At 50.4% G+C, this 21,060-nt stretch overlaps 2 protein-coding genes across 2 annotated transcripts in view; both read left to right on the top strand.

Moving 5' to 3' along the window:
* E2F1 (E2F transcription factor 1) overlaps positions 1 to 21,060 on the top strand; it is a 259,410-nt gene that overhangs the window by 93,329 nt on the left and 145,021 nt on the right. The gene's annotated exons all lie outside the window — the stretch shown is intronic.
* Positions 20,354 to 21,060, top strand: part of NECAB3 (N-terminal EF-hand calcium binding protein 3) — a 163,604-nt gene continuing 162,897 nt past the window's right edge. Inside the window, exon 1 of the mRNA XM_032793325.2 lies at positions 20,354 to 20,546. Within this exon, the coding sequence (XP_032649216.1) occupies positions 20,430 to 20,546 (117 nt within the window). The 5' untranslated portion in view covers positions 20,354 to 20,429. The remainder of the gene's footprint in view (positions 20,547 to 21,060) is intronic.

Genomic DNA, 21,060 nt, shown 5'->3' on the forward strand with positions numbered 1-21,060 from the left:
ACACACACACACACACACACACACACACACACACACACACACAGAGGTATGGCCATATCCAGCTGCTGCCACAGACTGAAGTCAGCTCTGTGTGAGAGGACTCTCCCAGCACTCATGTGCACACTCCTTTTGGGAGATAAACCCAAAATAATACCATCTTGCACTATATAGAAAAATCTGCACAGTGCAAGCTCATAAAAATCCACCCTCTTCCTCAGTGTGAAGAGAGATGTGCACGACTTCTTGCCCCCCCGTTAGAAATTATATAAATTGGGTTTAATAATAAACAAAATAAATGTATTAACTACAAAAGGTAGATTTTAAGTGGATAACGAGCTAGCAAACAGAACAAAGCAGATAACCATAGTAAATGAACAAAAGTTGCAAACTGAGCTTAATACACTAGATAGGGTGAGAATTTGCTAATTTGTATCCTGCCTAAGTCAGACTGGCAGATTCTTAAGGCACAAATTGCCTTGGCTTTCCCTGGTTTCCTTACTTGCTTTCTAGCCTGGGACCATCACTTCCCACAGTTCAGTCTCTGTTTCTCAGGTGTTTCCAGGTGTGTTGTAGGGAAAGTGAGGCCCCCTCATGTTGTCATTGTCCCTGTTTTAAAGCTTCCCCCCACTTACTGGAAAGCTTTTTTGCTGTGACCTGGGTCAAACAGTTCCCATTGAGTAGCGCTATCTCTGAGAGGTAATCCTTAAGCTTGTGTGCATTTCCTCAGTAAGCCACTAACATTGTTTGGCCTCATCCAACGTAGCACATTTGAAATACAGAGACATGGTCAATATTCAGCTTCAGATACAAACATGATACATGCACACAAATTGGATAAACGCATGCGGTAAATTATAACCTTTCCAATGATATCTTACAAGATCCATCTTGCATAAAGTACATCTCAGTTATGTCATATCCATATCATAAGCATATTTCCATAAAAAATATGGAGTGGAACATCACACCCTCACTCTCCATTTCAGTGAGAATTCTGAGCATTGTCATCTAAAAGACACTATGAATGTGCAGTCTTTCTTATACATGAAATGAGCTAGAGTCTGGTCCCAGTTTCAATGCTGTAAATCCACAATATCTTCACAGAGGTTATGCCAGATTTAGACTAGTGTATCTGAACTCGGGAGCTGGGCCAGTATATCCGTAGTCATCTGAAGAGCTCATGGCTGGTCAGCATTTCTGTATCCTCTGCCTAGACCCAGGCAGTGCTGTCTGCGTTACTTTTAGCATTTTTATCTGTTGGGATAGGCATAAATATTTCAGATTTTGAAAATAAACATATCTTTAAAAAATAAGTAAAGGAGGTAAAGTGCAGCATCATTTATTCATGGAAATGTCTGTAAGCGGGTGTATCATTTATTCATGTCTGCTTCTGTCCTTGTCCCTTTCTCTGGATCTGGAGTGGAGAGAGTGCCTGTTCTCTGGTTATAACGCAGCAGTAATAGTTGGCTCTTCTGATGCATGTGTAGTAGGCACCACTCATATCCCAGCAGCCTGCTTCCCTACCGGGTAAGGGCGCTAAGTGTGAGTGAGAATGATCGGTGGCATTGGTGAGACAAGGTGGATGAGGTAATATCTTTTATTGGACCAACTTCTGTGGGTGAGCAGTCCTGACCTGAGAGTTTGGTCAGTAGTCTGCTGAGGCACGTGGTGAGGAACTTTGTTAAGTTAGGCCCTAGTAAATGTTTTATCTTTATATTTCTTGTAACCACTTCTAACTTTTATGCCTCATTACTTGCATTCACTTAAAATCTCTCTTTGTCATTCATAAACTTGTTTTACCTAATCCAGTGTGTTTAAACTGGAGTGTCTGAGTACTCTATTTCAAATAATAATTATATTCCCTTAAAGGAAAATGGACTTAATATGTACAAACGTACTGTCCTGGAGAGGGCTTAATGCATGACGGGAAGATGCTCAGTTACTATGGGCAGGATAAGAACCTGAAGAGAATAGAATACATGCTGGTAAAGCAAATAAGCTGGTCCAGGTGAGTTGATATGTAAAGGTCCATGGAGAAGAGTAATCAGCCTACCTAGTCAGTTGGCTTAGGACTCAGTCACTGTGTTTCTGGATCTTCTTCACAACACTGCAGAAGTTTCACTTTGGACATAGTGTCTGAGGGACCAACACTCTTGCAAAGAGGATCGCATGCTGTGCGTTTGGTGTGGCATTGCATACACGCTTTGTGTGTGCAGGTGGGGGGTGGTCTTAATTTCACTGGGATTCTCAGGAAAGAAAAAGGGGTTTTTTTTGTTTTTTTTTTAAGGCAAGTGGGTTTGTGACAAATCACAGCAACCCTATAATATGGTCAGATACATGGCCATTCAGAGACTCCAGGGTACGAGAGCAGGGGGTCCGGGCAAGCAGCCCCTCCCAGGCTTTGACTGCTGCAGTGCAAGCACCAATGCTGTAGTGCCTCGGCCAGACTCTGCCTGCTGGTACACACATGTTCCTGTGTAGCGGGCTGTGTGGAAGGGGCTGCTGCTCTGTGGCTAGCTGCTGGTGCACAGGTGGCTATCGCCTGAGACCTAATGGGATGTAGCTGTTTTCCAGGAGTTGTCCTGACTGTTGCTGTTTGGTTAAAGTGGGGCCTTGACCCTGCCTGTAGCTCTGGATTGCTTAATCCTCAGGAGACTTGTTTCCGTCAGCTGTGCAGCACGTCGCTGGACTCCCGGAATTGTCTTTGCATGGTGTGAATCCCTACTTCATTTGTGGAAAATGCTCCCCCATCACAGGTTAGGATTAGTCTCAAAACCTCACTCAGAGCTGGTCCTGCTTCCCGGCTCTTCAGTTTGCCAGGTGCTGCCAGGCAACAGCCGTGTCCAGGGCTGTATGCTGCGTCTGTCAGAACATGATGGGTTAGATCTGCCCTGGTTTCCATTAAGCCAAGGCTGATAGTGGGGCAAAGTCCCTTAAGATGTAAACTGCAGTAGGGCAAGGCCCTAGCAATCCCTATGGTACTGGGCTGCCGGGAGTGACCAGCCCAGCTCCTGAACTCTGTGCTGCTCGTGGGACAAGGGTTGTGAATGGCTAGAAAGCCCAGGTGATGTGCTGATTCAGCATTTGCTGGCAGAACTGCTATGGAGTGCACCCAGCTCCTGTTTGCAGCTTCCCCTCCCCACTGGAATTCCTGCCACATTTTCAGAGGGGTGTCAACCCACGCTTCAATCTTGGCAGCTGCACTTTTGCAGGAGCAGACAATTGGGGTCAACCAGCTGTGAGCCCACAGGATAGAATTTACAGGGACTCACATGAGATGGGGGTGCTGATGACATTTCCTGCCAATGGCTCCAGTCCTGCAACCGAGGCAGATGGCTGGAACTGTGCAAAGTTGCACTGAAGTCAGTAGGGTTGTGGGTGAATACCCCATACAGCCACCCTCTTGTGCCCTTGCAATTGCAGAACAGGAACCTATGTCTGTATTCTGATACTTGCGTCCACAAATGAGTAAGGGCCACAGAGTGCAGAGGCTGTTGTTGAAAATACGTCCCTTAGGGTATTCATTTATGGTTCTCAAAATCTATATAAGCACATGAAAATGGCCAGACTGGGTCAGACCAATGGTCCATCTAGCTCAGTATCTTGTCTTCTGACAGTGGCTGATGCCAGGTGCTCCAGAGAGAATGACCAAAACAGGGCAATTATGGAGTGATCCATCCTTTGTCACCCAGAACCAGCATCTGGCAATCAGAGGCTTAAGGACACCCAGAGAATAATGTGTCCTTGACCATCTTGGCTATCCTCCACGGACCTATCTACTTCTTTTTTGAGCCAAGTTATAGTCTTCACAACATCCCCTAGCAAGGAATTCCACAGATTGACTGTGCGTTGTGTGAGATGCAACACATGACAATGAGGTGGCTAAATCCAATGAAACGTTGCAAATGCATTAGAATTCAAGGGACAATGATCCTTCCATTTGAGGCTACTCCCTTTTATAACAACACTCAGATCCACAGGTAGAAGGTGCTAGAAACGCGCAGGACACTTTGTGAACAGCAGAGAATTAAGTCTCCCAGCCCCTCTGCCATGAGCCAGGGAAGTACGGTCCCCATTTTACAGCTGAGGAAGCAGAGGTACAAGGAGTTCGAGTCACACAGTGAATCAGTGACACAGCCAGCGACAGAGCCCAGATCACCTGGTCCTTACCTGCTAGCCAGACTGTCCCTGTTTCCTCAGCTTGTGCCCAGCTCCCAGGCTTTTGCTGTAACTAAACATCACTTTTGGAGAGCTGCTACAGATAGTAGTTGCTCCGGAGTTCGTGCTTTGCGTCAAAGTTTCATTAATCAAAGTTTGTTTCTTGCTCATGGAAAATCATTTGAAAGAATAATAAAAAGCAGCCCCAAAAAAACCCTTTCTCTTGGAAATTCCAGCAGAAAACCCACTTAGAAAGGCCAGGATACCCTGCTCTGAGGTCCCTGCTCCAGCTCCCTTCGCTCCCTTGATTTCCAGAGACTAGGGGTCTGGTTGCTTATTCAGAAAGGTCAAGTTTTTCTTACCACATTTATCATGCTCTCTTCATTGCCCAGTCTAGCCTGTAGTGCTCTCAGGTTGGTCAGGTGGCTGTTTCGCTACTTGAAAAGGCTGGCTTCAAGCTGGCCCCAGCTCTGCTGTTTTCCTAGTTGCTCTCAACTATGTATATTTTTAGCCCTGGAGGCAAGGCGAGGGGCAAGGACCCCTTTTGTGACAGAGCACTCTCGCTCTCCATTCAGCTGTGGAGTGGTGATGGGGAGAGCATGTGGGTTGCTTTGGAAGTGAGGCTATGCTCCCAGCTGGTCACATCAATGGGTCTGCACGAGGCCCATGGCAGGTGGTGCTCAGGTAATCAAACTCTTCCTTTGAGCTGATTAAACTTTGGAACAGCCAAATAATAATTAGACCCATGCAAATTTACCTTCTGCATGCCTAAGAGCACAGCGCAGGTGGGTGTAGAGGAAGGCTGGTCCAGTGGCTTAGGTGCTAGGTTGGAGGCTTAGAAGACTTGAATTTTGTTCCCTCTACCAGCGACTTCTCATACGACCGTGACCAAATCACTTAATCTCGCTGTGCCTCGGTTCCCTATCTTTCCCTGCTAACAAGCATGGGATCTGTATGTAGGAGGCCACCAGCTCTTTATTCATGCACAACCTCTGCTTTGTATGTGATCATAGAAGAATGTATATGCCTGTCAGGGTCCCTGAATTTCTAATGAGAGAATCCTGTATCACTACAGCCTGTCTGTGCCCCATCTCCTGTAGTGACCTACTGGCTGCATGCGGGGCTGGCTGGTTATACCAGAGTCTGCACACAGACTAAGAGGCCAGCGTCTGTGGAGCTACAAGGACTCATGCGGGCCTGAGCTTGCCCTATTGACACAGATGGAGCAAGGCCACACTGGAACTGCATGATCCACGCAGCATGTTAGTGATGTTGAGTGCTAGCTGCACATCACTGAGAAAGTTGTATCCGACTGTGAGTCATTCCCTGGCAACCCAGAGACGTCCCTCTGAATAGCCACTGATGGCCTGGGGGACAGCGGGAGTTTCTACGAACAAACCTTGTCATGCTGAATTAGTAGTGAGACTGTGCTAGCCGATAGTCCAGCAAATGGCCTGGCAATGAAGGCTGCGATCAGCCACCTTGAGGCAATACTTCCCAGTGAGGTGACGAACTTGTATCTGACACCCAGCACAAGTGTCCAGAAGTTTGGTGTATGGCAGGGTAAGGTTAGGGGGTACCCCACACGATGGAGCATTAAACACAATGGCTCGAGCCTTGGCTTCTCCCAGGCAAATGGATCAGCGGGAAAAGCTGTCAGCATCACTTAAAGCATCTTGCTGATGTCTGCAGCGGCTTGTCCAGATCCACCCATGCCAGGGTTCTTAAACTGCATAGCAACGCCCCAACTAGGGGGAAGTCCTCTCCAGCTCAGCGACTGATGGAGCAGGCAGTTAAATCCGTGAGGGCCAGATATTGAATCCAATGGTCCCATGAGTGAATAAGAGGAGGATGCACAGGGAGAGTGTCCCCAAGCTCTGTGAGACACAAGAATGCTCCTGAGGGATGCTGGAGTTCCCCTTGCACTGAGATCAGGGCACGGGGGGACGGAGCGCAGTTCTGCAGTGGCAGAGGGGAGCTGGTACCACATGTCACCAGCCATCCTCGATGCAGTATCTGGCCCAGCGGAGGTGGAGAATGGTGATGACCCCAATTCTCTCTTGGGGACATTCAATGCCCCAGATGTGAGGGTGCAGTGAGGTGGGGAACACAGTGGTGCCCCTTTGGGGTGAAGCAGTGTCTTTCACTCACAAACGCACACAATGGCTGTAAATAGTTTCAGGAAAGAGCCTGTGACCCCAGGGCAGAGAGCCCCTGGGAACTGGGTGTAGCCCCATTCTCTACTCCCAGAGAGGAGCGTGATGATGAGGCTGGCTCCTCTTTACCGCCTGCTAGGAATAGCAGTAGGAGCAGGGACCAGGTACTCTTATCTTCCCATGCCCAGTGTGGTGCTAATGTCTCCTCCTCTATCCCTGCCGGTGAGACCAATGCCTCCAGGCTGGGCACAGTAATTCCTGGTGTAACCTGTTAAAATCCATTGTGGAAGGCTGGAATTAGCTCCTGGCTCCTGTAGGACAAAGAGTGCTGCATGCGTGCGAGTACCTGTCACACACTGGGCCATCAAGCACAAGTTGGCATTTATGATGCTACTGAAGGAATGCCCTGGCCAGACCTCCTGCCCACTGGTGATCAGTATATCTGGGTGGACACAGTGCGAGCTGATCTCTTCATTGCTTCTAACCTTCTCTGTTCTAAACTCATCTTGATTTTTTCCACAGGCTTAAAGCAGGTGTGGTTGCCCCCCTGAGATCCTTTGAGACTGGAAATGCAGATCAGTTATCTGCCACCACGTTGTCATGCCTATGGGATCGGCCTGCACCTGGATGATAGCTTGGTACCCAAACTTAGGCCCAAGGGAGGCAAATTCCTAAGCTGCAATCAACACCAATGATCTCACTGCAGTCACCAAAATACCTTATAATCAGTGGGGTCTGGAAATATCTGAAACTGGATAGCCAAACCGCACATATGGAGGTGCTCGCAGATTTAGTTTACAGCCACAGGCCTGGTTGGAACTATGTTAATCCACTGTGGTTCTTTGAAATGGGAATTTTCCTGGCTGCTGCCAGAGCCAAAGCTTTCAATAAACACAACTGAAAAGTAAATAAATAATTTTTAAATCTCTAGTGCCTATGGTTGCAAAAATAACCTTGAAAATGCAAATTGAGTTATAAACTGATACAGGGATATCTGCCTGAGTCTGCAGACAGTCTGAAACGATAGCTCTCAGAGATGTGAACTTCCCCAGTTTGTTTCAATGGGATGTTGACTCTGAAGTGGAATGATGGCAATTTAAATTGCATATCTGAGTCATAGATGTTAAGGCCAGAAGGAACCATCGGGATCCTCTCATCTGACCTCCTGCAGATCACAGGTCAGAGATTTCACCCACTAATTCCTGCAGTGCAGAGGATTATTTTTCCCGGCCATGCAGCTGAATTGTGATTAAATGCCAGGTGTGTAATGCCCTCCCTGCCTGCCCTGGGAAGCCATGACTGTTTGCACCCTATCCTTCCTCCCTTACTGGTAGACAGCTCCACTTCACTGGCAATGGAAACAGTGTTCTGTCTAGACCCCTAATTCTAGGGGGCAGGGAAGATGTCCCCTCTCAGCTGGAGAAACAGAATAACATGCTTCATCCAAAGAGCTCAGTGTGCTTTGCAGAGGTGAGTGTCATCTCCCACCCTGCTTTATAGATGGGGAAACCAAGGCATGGGAAATTAATCAGCTTACTTACCAGCACCCAGCAGTGGGGCTGGGACTAGAATGTATTTATCCTGGTTCCCAGTTCTGGCTGTCCCACAAGACACTCCCTGCCCCCCAACACGCCCTGCTGAGTACTCTGCTTGATTATTTTAGGTCCAGCCTACAAGCAGTGAGTTAAAAATGTTGAGTCAAATTCTGTTCTCCATTGCACCTGTGGAGCCTGGAGGACTGACACACCCGTTATTAGCTGAAAGCAGAACCTGACCCATAGGGTCTACAGGCCCCACACTAAACCAGGGCTGGGAGTGGAGCCGTACTGGGTTACGGAAGCCCAGCCCTTCAGCAGGGGCAGGACATGGTCCCAGTGACAGAACAGTTTAAAAGGACAGTGGTTGCCCTGGGAAAGGGGGAATGAGCTGCATGTGGCACTGGGAAGCAAGGCTGATATGGCCAGCTGTGTCAAGAGGGGTAACAGCTTTGTGCAGACTGCTCTAGTAGTGGAGACTTGGTTCCCTCCTCTCACTCCCTCCCAGAGCTGAAAGCCCTGTGTGTGACTGACTGACCAGGACATGAGAGATGAGGAGAGTTTGCTGAGCCAGTGACCATGCCCCACACTGAGGAGCTGCCGGCTGATAGGAAGTGACCCAGGGGAAAACATAATTTGGGGTAGCTCAATAACTGGGCTGGACGCTTTGATAAACCCCTGAGGCCCTGGGGATCGGGTGACTGGTTCTCCCTATCTTACACCCCCATAGTGACAGACCTCTGGGGAGTGCTCAGGGCATGCAGGGTGATTGAGGCTGCAGGAGGGGGCCCCTCTGGCATGACTAAACCAGCAGAAACCATAAGGCCATACCCTGACCACTAGACCAGCTGATCATCAGATCTTCCTGCTACACCTGCTAATTTCCTTATATGGGGGGTAAATTAGTCCCTATCTAAGCTTCACAGAATGGGACTGAAATGTTACCCATTGCTTCTGGGATCAGTGGGAGAGGGGGACAAGGGAAAGATGCTCGTTTGCATGTGTCTAATCAGGCATAAGCTCCCTCCTCAGCAAGGGCAGCTCAGACTCCACTCCCTTTGGCTCTGCCCTTTGATCTAGAGCCGGGCATGCAGTGGGCCAGATTCCTTTGAAAGGAGCCTGAGGCAGATGAAAGGAGGCAGGAACCAGCCAGTAGTTGGCTCTGTTGGGGTAACATGAGCACAGGCCAAGGAAACAAACCCAAGAGCCCTGAGAGGTTCCTTGGGCACCAAGTGAGATTTCAGTCTGATCTGGCTGCCAGTCCCTCAGCAATCACATGCAGCCCTCAGCCAGCTTTGTGCGTGTGTCACATCTCTGGAGTGAAGGTGCCAATGGCAGAGCCTTTGTTGTCACCATCGTTATATTTCCTATCCACAGTTGCACCACAGCCCCAATCACCATTCCATGGACTGAACTAAACAGTGATGGCATGAGAGAGGCTCTGTGAACGAACGGAGACTTCAGCCTTGTCTGCTTGGCTAGGGTCCAACTGTCTCCCCAAGAGAAGAATCTACTCAGGAGAGGGAGTGAGAATCATAGAATCATAGAATATCAGGGTTGGAAGGGATCTCAGGAGCTCATCTAGTCCAACCCTGTCATGGTATAATTCCCCTCTCTGAACCTTAGCGTCCAAAAGATGGGGTACCAGCATGAATCCCCCTAAGCTTACTTACCAGCTTAGATCTGATAGCTGCCACAATCAGGACTTGGAGTGCCTGATAAACTCTGGTCTCCAAACCTTCCCTGGGGACCCCAAGACCCAGATCCCTGGATCTTGACACAAGGAAAGTAAACCCTTTCCTTTACCGTTGCCTCTCCCAAGCTTCCCCTCCCTGGGTTACCCTGAAGATCACTTGATTCAACTCCTTGAATCTTAAACACACAGAGGATTCCACCTCACCCCCCCTCTCCCACCAATTTCCTGGTGGTACTGACTCAATTTCCTTGAGCCTTAACCAGGGAAAAATTATCAGGTTTTTAAAACAGAAAAACTTTAATAAAAGAAAGAAAGAGTAAAGATAATCACTGTAAATTCAAGATGGAATATACAGGGTCTTTCATCTATAGAAACTAGAGAAAGCCTCCTCCAGCAGAAATACAATTAAATACTTCCAGCAAATACACATTAAAACTCTACCAGCCAGATACACAATTGCAAATAAAGAAAAACAATTAAAAAGACTTAAACTGCCTTTCTACTTGCACTTACTACTGAATAGAAAATTGAGAGCCTGTAGTACGTCCATCACTCTCAGATCCCAGAGATGACAACAGACAAGAAAAAGAACACACAAACAAGACTTCCTCCACCGAGATTTGAAAGTATCTTGTCTCCTGATTGGTCCCTGGTCGGGTGTTCCCGGTTCACTGTCTTAACCTAAGGGTAAGGAAACATTAACCCTTAACTCTCATAGAATCATAGAATATCAGGGTTGGAAGGAGATCTCAGGAGCTCATCTAGTCAACCCCTGTTCAAAGCAGGACAATCCCAATTTAAATCATTCCCACCAGGGCTTTGTCAAGCCTGACCTTAAAAACCTCTAAGGAAGGAGATTCCACCACCTCCCCAGCTAACCCATTCCAGGGCTTCACCACCCTCCTAGTGAAAAAGTTTTCCCTAATATCCAACCTAAACATCCATCACTGCAACTTGAGACCATTGCTCCTTATTCTGTCATCTGGTACCACTGAGAACTGCCAAGCTCCATCCTCTTTGGAACCCCCTTTCAGGCAGTTGTGTTGTGTTGTATCTCTGCTGGGGTCCATGCAGCTACAACAGGGATGCAGCATCTGGCTTAGTGTGTATTGTGCCTTTAAAATAAGAAGGAGAAGGGGATGGGGAATTCCCCCCTGATCGCAGTGCATGCTGGGAAAAGTGTCATGGGGATGGAAGATTCCTCTGTTCCCAGGCAGGAGATCTTGAGAGAAGGAAGTGGGAGGAACTGAAAGTCTAGGAGGCTGCAGCACAAGAGGGTATGGAATGGACCATGCTGGAACTCTCCCTGCATTGCTTTGTGGCCTGGGGAGACCTTTCTAATGGTAAAACTGGAACAGGTGCTGTGAATCCAACAAACCCCAGCACTGGGATAAGGAACATATTCAAGGTGGGCGTTGTTCCCTGCACGTGAGTTCTGTTTGATATTGAAATAGCAACATGAGCACCCACCTAGGAGCAAGAATGGGAGAGAAGCAGCGAGCCACTCAGTACTAGGGGTCAGAGGTTAGGAAGTCCATTCTGTAAATTCACTGAGTGTGTAAAAGTGGAGGCACAAAGAGGAAGGAATCAGGATGTGCTGGAGCCAAAGGATTTGTAGGTCAAGACTTGGGTTCTCCAGTAAGCTGGTTTCTGGCCTCATGCATCTCCAATGAACATCACCATGTGTTACAGCTGCACTTCAGGACACCCCTGGGAAAGTTAAGTAGCTGCACGGATTGACTCTGGCCATTCTTTCTCTGCTGTGCAGCTGCTTTCTGTTCCTTTCAGCTTAAAGCACTGGTTTTGTTATGACAACAACAGGAGCAGCCACAACTCAGCCAGCCATGATTACATTTCTCCCAGGAGCAATCATGCAGGTATGTCACTGTCAATCATCCTGATTAAAACCTTGACATTTCAGTTCAACACGCTCCTTGCTCATGGTGTAACGCATCAGGAGAGCAGCGCTCTGCTCACGCTCCAATGGAATTGGGTACTATACGTAAGATGGAGGCACCACACAGATAAGAAGTTGTGTGAAAGTCCAGATGGGCCTGGTATGGGTTATACAAATCTTTGCGGTCTAATTTGGGGCATGTAACAACAAAGGTGGGGTGGCTTAAACTAGTATTAGCTTAGACATGTTTGGTCATAAACCATTGTCCAGTTTCAACGGCTTTGTACTTGAATTAACTCTTGGGCCAATTAAGTTCTTCCAGAGGGTTTTTACCTCTCCAGCTAAACACATGAGAGCATGCTTGATAAAAAAGTGTGATAATCCACTGGGTGAGCCTGCTCCTTAACCATACAAGGAGCTTTGAGGCAGTGCCTTGAATTCCTGTCTACTTTCAGGGTATGTCTACACTGCACTTCAGAGTGAGACTGTAGCATGGGTAGATGCACCCGCGCTAGCACTGCTAACTATAACGGTGTAGACGCAGCAGCATGGGCTTCAACATGGGCTAGTGACACACGTATATACCCAGGGGCCTGGTGCGCTTGTACAGCCCATACTGAAGCCCGTGCTGTTACAGCTACGTCATTTCTTTCAGTAATGCTAGCGCAGGTAAAGCTAGCATGGGCGTGTCCACCTGAGCTGCACTAACACCTTGAATTGCAGTGTAGACATCCCTTGGAAATCAAACTATTGCTAACTGTGGGTTTTAGCCATGGGTTCTTCTGAATTAGTATTGAAAATGGCATACGTGCTAGCTGGGAGAATGTGTGCACCGTTTTCTTAAATCTATAGCAGGAAACTAGGCAGGTAGAGGGAAGTTGGAGTTTCTAGGCAGAAACTCTGCAGTGGTGGGGGTGAGACAGAACCGCCTAAGGGATGGCATGGCAGACTGCTTGCTTTAGAAGGAAGTGGCGCTCTGATTTGTTGGCATGGCTATATGGCAAAACACAACTGCAAACACTAGCCAAAGCTGAGGACCCGGGGCGGGATCTTAGTTCCCTTTCTGGTCCCTGACTCTGTACAGGCTCCTGAAAGCTACTAAGAGAATAATACAACCCAAGATGCCATATTAGTTCTGAGCTATAGCGGAACCCCCACATCAGTCACTAGAGTAAACTCAGCTCAGCTGTGCCTGGGTTCACAGACAAGAACAAAGCTGCTGTAGAGATAAATTTCCAACCATACTTGACCATAGCACTTCCTAACCCACTCCATTTCCTGGCCTCTGGTGCAGGGGGTGTGGCCACAGGAAAGGGGTGTGTGGTCATGGTGTCCTTTAGGTATCGATCAACAGCTATGGCCTCCTGGTCTCCTACATAGCTGATGTTATTTAGAGCAGCTCTGAGGTGGCTCTGATTTATGAACCGGACTAGCTTGGCAGACAAATAGGGTGGATTATAGATACATTTGCATCCCTACTCCTGAAATATGACAAGCCCAGCTTGACTCTAGCTCAGGACCTGGGCGGGTGTAAATAAGACTAGCACCTGACACGCTAGCTAAAATAAAATCCAAAAGGCTCTCAATCTTCATGCATAAACTGACCACCACCTAGGGTCAGGAAGGAATCTCCCTCCATATTACAGTACAGAATTGCGTACAACAGACCAAGTTCACTGTGGATTGAATTCTGAGCTCATTTACATGCTTTGCAACCACACTCAATTTGATCGTGTTGCAACTGGGAGGAGGCAGCAGGAAGACACTTTGTGTGCACATGGCTTGACCACTAGCTGGAAATAGTTCTCTTTAGAAAGAGCCAGTTTTATTTTCGAGCCATGGAGTCCTCTCGGGTTATTACCCAGCATGCAGCACAGAAAACAAAGAGCTGTGATTCCAGGGGAAGGAACTCAGCACTGGTAAGAAGGGGCTTGTATAAAAAACATTTGCTCTCCCAGCACGAGAGGGGATCCCACTCAGCATTGCCTGCCAGCTCTCTGTCCTCCAGGCTGGTGCAAAGAGAGACCAGGGCAAGCTGACAGATTAGGGGAGATTTCTGTGTTATGCTTTTCCTTACCATTTCACCCACTGTCCCGGAGCATTGTGTTCTGGCTTGTTTGAAACAGGCTGTCTTGTGTCACTGCAGATGTTCGCTTCCAAGAGGAGAAGTCTCCAGCAGCGTCCAAGCCGGTAGGGACCTGTTGAAGGAGCCCCAGTGAGAAGCAGAGGTGCTGAAGCCAATGGAGTTGTGGGGCTCCCCCCTTGAGCACAATGCAGACACAGGGTCTATTACTGAGAAGGGCACAGTCCCAGACAGCTTAGCACACACTGCACCATTGTGATGGGGAGATGAAGCTTGAAGGAGTGAAACAAATGAACTGTGATTCCAGGGTGAGGAGCCCCATTCCCTGGGAAGAATTCTGGAATTCAGAACCTGGCACAATGGGGCCAACCTGCCTCTAGCCTTTAGGCAACGCGTCAAGATGAATGTTCAGTAGTAACGACAGTAATGTCAGATTGAGGGCCCTGGGGACTGGGCCAGCTGGAGCGGCGACTGGGGCTTGGACTGTGATTGTGAGGTCCGTGGAAATGCAGCGGCCCCGTTGGTCAGCTGTTCAGATCAATGGGCTGATCAGTGGGGTGTCACCATGCTGATGCTCTCATCTCTCCGTGGTTCTGTTGGGACCAATCCCCGCCCCTCAGGCTCAGCGTTCCAGGCTGCCCCAAGGAGAGGTTCAGCCAGCAAGGACACAGAAACAGTGACAAGGAATGGGGACCATGGGCAAAGCACAGCCCTTCCCACTGGTGAGTGCAGACAGAATCTCTGGACTGGGCTGATAAGGGGGTATGGAGGTAATTGTCCATTCTGCGGCTCTCCTAGGCTCACTCCCTTTGAGGCGGGTGTTATCGGAGATGGGGCTGAGGTGCAGAATTCAGATCTGCATTTAGATTTCTCACACACCAAAGGGACGGGAGGGGGGGTTGGCTCTGGGATTTTGGTTTAGCTATTTGTAGAGAGAGAAAAAGAGAGAGGTGGGGAGGGACAGAGGGAGCTAAACCTAGACATGTCAATGAGGAAAAGCCCCAGGGGTGGAGAGGACCTTGTTCCACTCACCCTCCCATTGAGAAGCCATTTTTCCCTTTTCAGTACCTCAGGTGTCTTGGCCCAAACTTTTCCTGCGAAGAATAATAAGATGATCCAGTGGGGAGTTCCTGAATCCACCCTGTGACTTTAGCAAACTCCGGTTGTGGAAAGAGAAGACACGGGGCAAATGGAAAGGCAAGGCCTGAATCCGGATTAACTTTGTTGGGCTGATGAGCTCGACCTTTTGCCTTGAGGACAGAGTTCAGCAGAAGCGCAGGAATGTCCCTGGGCAGGAGCAGTCCTAACAGGGTGCGCAGGTGGGCATGGCAGCTCTGGAATAGCCCACTGGGGATGGCACCACCTGGCCATTGCTGTCTCTCCAGTGACGAAGGGGAGACTCAGTCAATGCCTGGAGGAGCTGGACACTCTTGTTAGAACTGTGTATTTGGTTTCCACAGATCGAACAGTGCCCCAGCATTCTTAGTCCATGCAGACAGAGAGTGGGAGAAGAGAGAGAGGTTGGAACCCATCAGCCAAGCCCAGCAGAGCCCCTGTGAACAGTGCAGCGTGGTTTGTTCTCACACAACGCGAATTTGCACAAATCAAATTTTCCTGCACGTGTCTCTTGCCTTATTCACTCTGTGAGCTGTTTGGAGTGGGGATGTGTCGGAGTTGTGTTGTCAGCACGCAGCACATTAACGGCATTAACCCCATGTCTGATACTAACCCCACCCCTTACATGCACCCTGACTTGGTGCCGTGCAGACCACAAACCTTTCCCTTCCACTTGCCACCTTCCCTCCCTTCTAGGCCATAGAGACAACAGGAAGCTGTGTTTTCCCTTCAATAGGCTCATCACGCTGGCAGCTCTACGTTAAGACAATGACTATAATCAGTCTCATTGTTCAAGGCTTCCACCAGTCATCTGCAGGGGTCAGGAAAGAAGTTTTTGCCTCCTGATGCATAGTTGGCCAGATGTATTAAGGTTTTTTTCACCTTTCTCTGAAGCAGGGGTGGGCAATAATTTTCGCAAAGGGGCCACTCCATGAATTTTGGTAAGTTGTCATGGGCTGCACATTTCTACTATATTAATGGAGGGAGTGCGGGGTCTGAGAGGGAGTTTGGGTGCAGGAGGGAGCTCTGGGCTGGTGCAGAGTGTTGGGGTGCATGAGAGGGTGAAGGATGTGGTCTCTGGGAGGGAGTTTCATGCAGGATGGGTCTCTGGGCTGGGGCAGGGTATTGGGGTGCAGGATGAGGTGCAGGGTCTGGGAGGGAGTTTGCACCAGCCCATGGCTCCCTCCTGCACCTAGAGTGTTGGGGTGCAGGATGGGGTGCAGGGTCTGGGAGGGAGTTTGGATGCAGGAGGGGGTTCTAACCCAGGGCAGGGGGTTGGGGTGCAGGACGGGGTGCAAGGTGCAGGATCTGGCTGGAAGGCACTTACCACAAGTGGCTCCCAGCTGGTGGCACAGCAGGGCTCAGGCAGGCTGCCTGCATGCCATGGCACCACGCTGCTCCCTTAAGCGGCAGCGGATAGCTGCTGCTGGCATGTCTCTGCTTTCCCCTTGGGGGCAGGAGGGCAGCAGGTCTCTGTGTACTGCCTGCGACTGCAAGCTCTGCTCCCATTGGCCGGTTTCATGTGGCGCTGCCTCTCCTCCTGCCAGGGGCATGCAGAGACATGCCAGCAGCAGCTGGCTGCTTCTGGAAGTGACATAGGGCCATGACAGGCAGGCAGCCTGTCTGAGCATCCTGCTGCACCATGAGACTTTTAGTGGCCCAGAGATTGCCAGGGGGCAGCCAAAGAGCCTGGCGGGGCAGACAGAAATGTTAGACAGGCCGGATCAGGCCCGCTGGCCATATTTTGCCACCCCTGCTCTGAAGCATCAGGTATTGGCCACAGCTGAAGGCAGGACACTGGAGGAGATGACCCAAAGCTCTAAGATGGTACAGTGAATCCTCTCTTCCCAGATGCTTAGCTGGTGAGTCTTGTTCATATATTCAGGGTCAAACTGATCACCAGATTTGGGGTAGGAATTTCCCCTGGGTCAGATTGGCAGAGATCTTGGGTTTTTTCTCCTTCCTCTGCAGCAGGGAGCAGGGAATCACTTGCTGGGACCATCTGCGCATATCCCACTTAATCAACTGCCTGCCACTGCAGGGGTTTCAGGCGTTGGGGGCACCATGGTCTCTCCTGGTTCTCTGCCTGCCGCATGTGACAGCTTGTCTGAAATGTGATTAAGATATTTGGCTGTGGTCTGGTCAGATAAAATCTGAGTTATGTTTTATCTTTTGTTATTTGTAACCAGGGCACGGCAAGAGAGAGTGACCCAGTGAGTCAGTTGCAGAGCTGGAAATACAGCCGAGGAGCCCTGACTCTGAGAGGCCCCAGACCTTAGGGCTCGAGCATTGGCACCAGCAGGTGACAATCTTTGGGATCAAGAAAGGAGAAGGCCAATGGTGCTGGGAGCAGGCGAGAGAGAGCAGGAGGAGTCAGCGCAGTGGCTTTCCAGCAGCAGAAAGAGGAGCGGGAGCAAGAGCAGCACCATGAAAAAAAACAGGCACAAAACTCAAAGGAGGAGTTCCATGAGGGGGCGATCACAGCTGCATCCCTGCTGTGAAATGGCCCCTTGGTGCCCTGAGGAGGGAGGGACAGACACTGGTGACTGGGAATGTGGGCAACTCTGGGTATGTTACCAGTGGGAGAGGAAGCATTGGCCCTTCCTCCCTGCTAGCTCCCCTCAGGGGGAGCACTGGAGACCTGAGCCAGGGGGACAGGGACAAAGTGTCTACACCTTTTAGAGAAGGGCTTTTATAAAGGTACCGAACATCCACTGAGGCCCATGGCAGATGTGGGTCAGGGCCAGGGATAGGAGGTCTGAGCTTGGGGTGCAGATGGGACCATCGGAGACTCAGTCTTGGAGCTGCAGAATCATTGTCTCCTCCTCGAGCAAAATGGAGGTCCAGGATCTCTCCCTAAGAAGGGTCCATTCCCAGAAAGATTGCAACAAGCCAGGGTGGGATGCAGGGGGACCCGACAACTGCTCAGGCATCCTGCTACAGCTGTATTCTTTCTCAGTTTCTCTCCCTGGTCACCTAATTCTTTCATTTTTTGATCCTTAGTGGTACAGCATCACCAGGAGATACATGCATCAGACTATCCCACTGCTCCATGGCTACAGCACTGCCCCTTGAGAGGTGGAAAATCCCTCTGCAAATCCTTTCTCACCCTCAGACAATGGGGGAATAGAGCCTAGGTCTCCCACATCCCCAATGAGTATGTTGTCCACTGGGACCTGCCTGCAACTGCTGCTGATTTGTGTGGAGTGGGGCAGGTGCCAAACTTGTTCTCCCAATGAGTGACACAGGTATTGAGCTGCCTGCCTCTGTGGGGGCTCCTGGCTGTGGATCACTAGCAGAGATCAGCCCCTCCCTGCTTCCGCGACTTAGGCCCCAAGCTCCAAGAGAGGAGCAGGATTTACGACTCACCTCTGGCATTGGCATCTCCTGTTTGCTAGCTGAGATGGCTCCCTGGCTTTTGTGGGTGGTGTTCTAAGGTGCCTCTCCCCATTCATTGTATAGGGAGCCTGGGTGTCTAACTCAGGCTCTGTGGCCTGCAGTGAGGTTCCTGTGATTTTTCTAGGGGCCTAAAATGTAGGTGTTGTCATGCTCAGCATCGTGATACCTCAGTGCCTTGTAGATCCAGGTCTCAGATACTATAGTGATGCGCACCACAGAAAACCCAGGTGGAAATTAATAACGGTCTGCAGAGCAGGGTTTGAACAGTGTGCCGTGAATAAGGCCTTGGGTTACACACTGAACAATAAAGATATAACAGAATAGTGAGTAGCAGCTCATTCAGGGAGCACTTTTCACCCCATGGACTGAGTGTGGAAAAATAGAACCTGGGACCATGTAACTAAAGGCTGGCTCATCGTGTGTACACACAGGAGGGCTTCATTAAGGTTGCACAGGAAAATCTTAATTCTGGAATTTCCTACCTTTTGGGTACTTGACTTTGCAACCTTAATACCGTTCTTTTAAAGTAGTTCATGTTTTTGGGGTGTGTAATCATTTATACAAGCTAGATGGAGACTTGTGGGGCTCTGCCCCTGTGAGGGGGAGGAGAAGCACAAATGATGGGGCAGAGTTAAAGCTGGGGCGGATGTCCAGCTTTCCACTAACTGTGTGTTCATTTTCCCATTTGCCAGTTTGGCATTTGAACACCGCTCTTTGGAATGAGTTGGCTTATTTCCACCTCACCTTTCTCTCAAACTTGGTTTTTATTTGGGAGCTCGACTTAGAGCTTGGGTTTGCTGCTGAAGCGGGGCTGGTGCAGGGGGCTCTCTGATTGCAGGTTAGGCTGCCCTTTGGAAACCTCACTCTGTGCAGGCTTTTTTCTGTGTTTAGTGAAACAAAGTGAAGGATTCTTTGAAACAAGTCCAAGTGGGAATTGGGATTGTTTAGTCTGCAGAAGAGAAGAGTGAGGGGGGATTTGATAGTAGCCTTCAACTACCTGAAGCTGGATTCCAAAGAGGATGGAGCTCGACTGTTCTCAGTGGTGGCAGATGACAGAACAAGGAACAATGGTCTCAAGTTGCAGAGGGGGAGGTCTAGGTTGGATATTAGGAAAAATGATTTCACTAGGAGGGTGGTGAAGCACTGGAATGGGTTATCTAGGGAGGTGGTGGAATCTCCTTCCTTAGGGCTGGTCTACACTGCGGGCGGGGGGGTCGATCTAAGATACACAACTTCAGCTATGTGAATAGCGTAGCTGAAGTCAAAGTTTCTTAGATCGATTTACCTCTCATCCTCATGGCGCGGGATTGACGTCCACGGCTCCCCCTGTCGACTCCGCTACTGCCATTCGCGCTGGTGGAGTTCCGGAGTTGACGGGAGCGCGTTCGGGGATCGATATAGCGCGTCTAGATGAGACGCAATATATTGATCCCCGAGAAATCGATTGCTACCTGCCAATATGGCGGGGAGTCTAGACTACCCTTAGAGGTTTTTAAGGTCAGGCTTGACAAAGCCCTGGCTGGGATGATTCAGTTGGGAATTGATCCTTCTCTGAGCAGGGGGTTGGACTAGATGACCTCCTGAGGTCTCCTCCAACCCTGATATTCTATGATTATTTAGTGCAACATACATAGCTGCCAAATCCATGCCCCTTTACAAAAACGGCCTAGTGCCCACATCTTAGGAGGAACTTAGGATCATTCCAGCAAAGGGGCCGAAGGAGAGATGGCAGGTCCAAGGCGCAGGTCTTTTGCAGAAGCTATGGGAGTTGGTTGCATCTGGCCATAGACGTTTCAGGTATTTAATACAAGATTTGGGGTCCTAGTGCACTGCCCCTGCCCACAGCCGCTCTTGTCCAGTTGCCTGTGATCGCCCTGGTGCCGTGTTTAGTCTGCAAACGGTTTCTCTGCTGGAGCGGGGTCCTGGCCTTGCCAGGCCAGCTTGCAGCCCAGTCTGCGGGTTGTTTTCTGTTCCCGCACCCCCGGGCCGGGTGTTTAGTGCCCGTGCTAAGGCAGTGACTAGCCGGGGCCTGCCATGTGGCGAGCCCCTCTGACGCTGGGGCCACCCCCGCGGCACTCCGGGGAAGGGCGGGCGCCCCACTGAAGGCGGAGGTTGCGCGGATCAGGGGCTCCGGCTAGAGGAGAACGGCGCGCCGCGGCGCGGAGTATGTAGCAGCGCCCCGCGGAGCAGCTGGCTGGCGTGACCGATCTCGGCTCGCGTCCAATCAGGCAGGCGTGGAGGCGGGCGGGGAAAGTTGCCCGCTGGAGGCTGGCAGCGGTCGGAGCGCGAGGGAATTGCTGAGCGCAGCTCCGAAGCAGCAGCCCCGGGGCCAGCCGCTGGAGATCCCGGCCCGGGCGCCTTCCTGGCCCCGCTGGACCGGCTGGAGGAGATGCTGGGCTGTGCGGAGATGCTGGCAATGTGCCTGCTGGCTGCCAAGCCCGCCCCCAGCCCCTGCGCCGGGCAACCCCCGCAGCCCCGCGGCCAGGGGCTCGCCCTCTTCCACGATGTAAGTAGGCGCGGAGCGCGTTCCCCCTATGCGTGGAGCCGGGCCAGCCGGCAGGCGGGGTGAGGGTCCCTTCCCGCGGCTCCCACTTCCAGGAGGCTCAAGCCCGGGCTAGCCGGAGCCGGCGGCTGGTTGGGAGCGCTGGGCTGGGAGCTGGAGGGGTCCCGCAAGGCAGGCAGAACCCACCGTAATGGAGACTTCTGGCCGGGGCTGCACCCTGCGGGGAAAGATGCTGGTTTAGCTGCTGTGCAGTGTGTGTGTGTTTGTGTGGTGTCCGCACACACCCACCGTGATGCACACGGTCAACTATATGTGACCCAGGGGCACCTGCAAAATCTGCCTTTAGGGGCGCAAGCAGGCAGTGATGTGGGCAGAACAGGTGTGTGAGTACTAAGGACAGGGAATTGTGTCTTGCATCCCCACGTTCTGCATCCGTGATCGAGGTGCCCGGGGTTGAAAATTTGTCCATAATGTGCAGTGCCATCACTTGGACTGGGAAAGAAAGGGAAAATCCTTG

The sequence above is a fragment of the Chelonoidis abingdonii genome, chromosome 14, assembly GCF_003597395.2.
Source record: "Chelonoidis abingdonii isolate Lonesome George chromosome 14, CheloAbing_2.0, whole genome shotgun sequence".
Classification (NCBI taxonomy): Eukaryota; Metazoa; Chordata; order Testudines; family Testudinidae; genus Chelonoidis; species Chelonoidis abingdonii.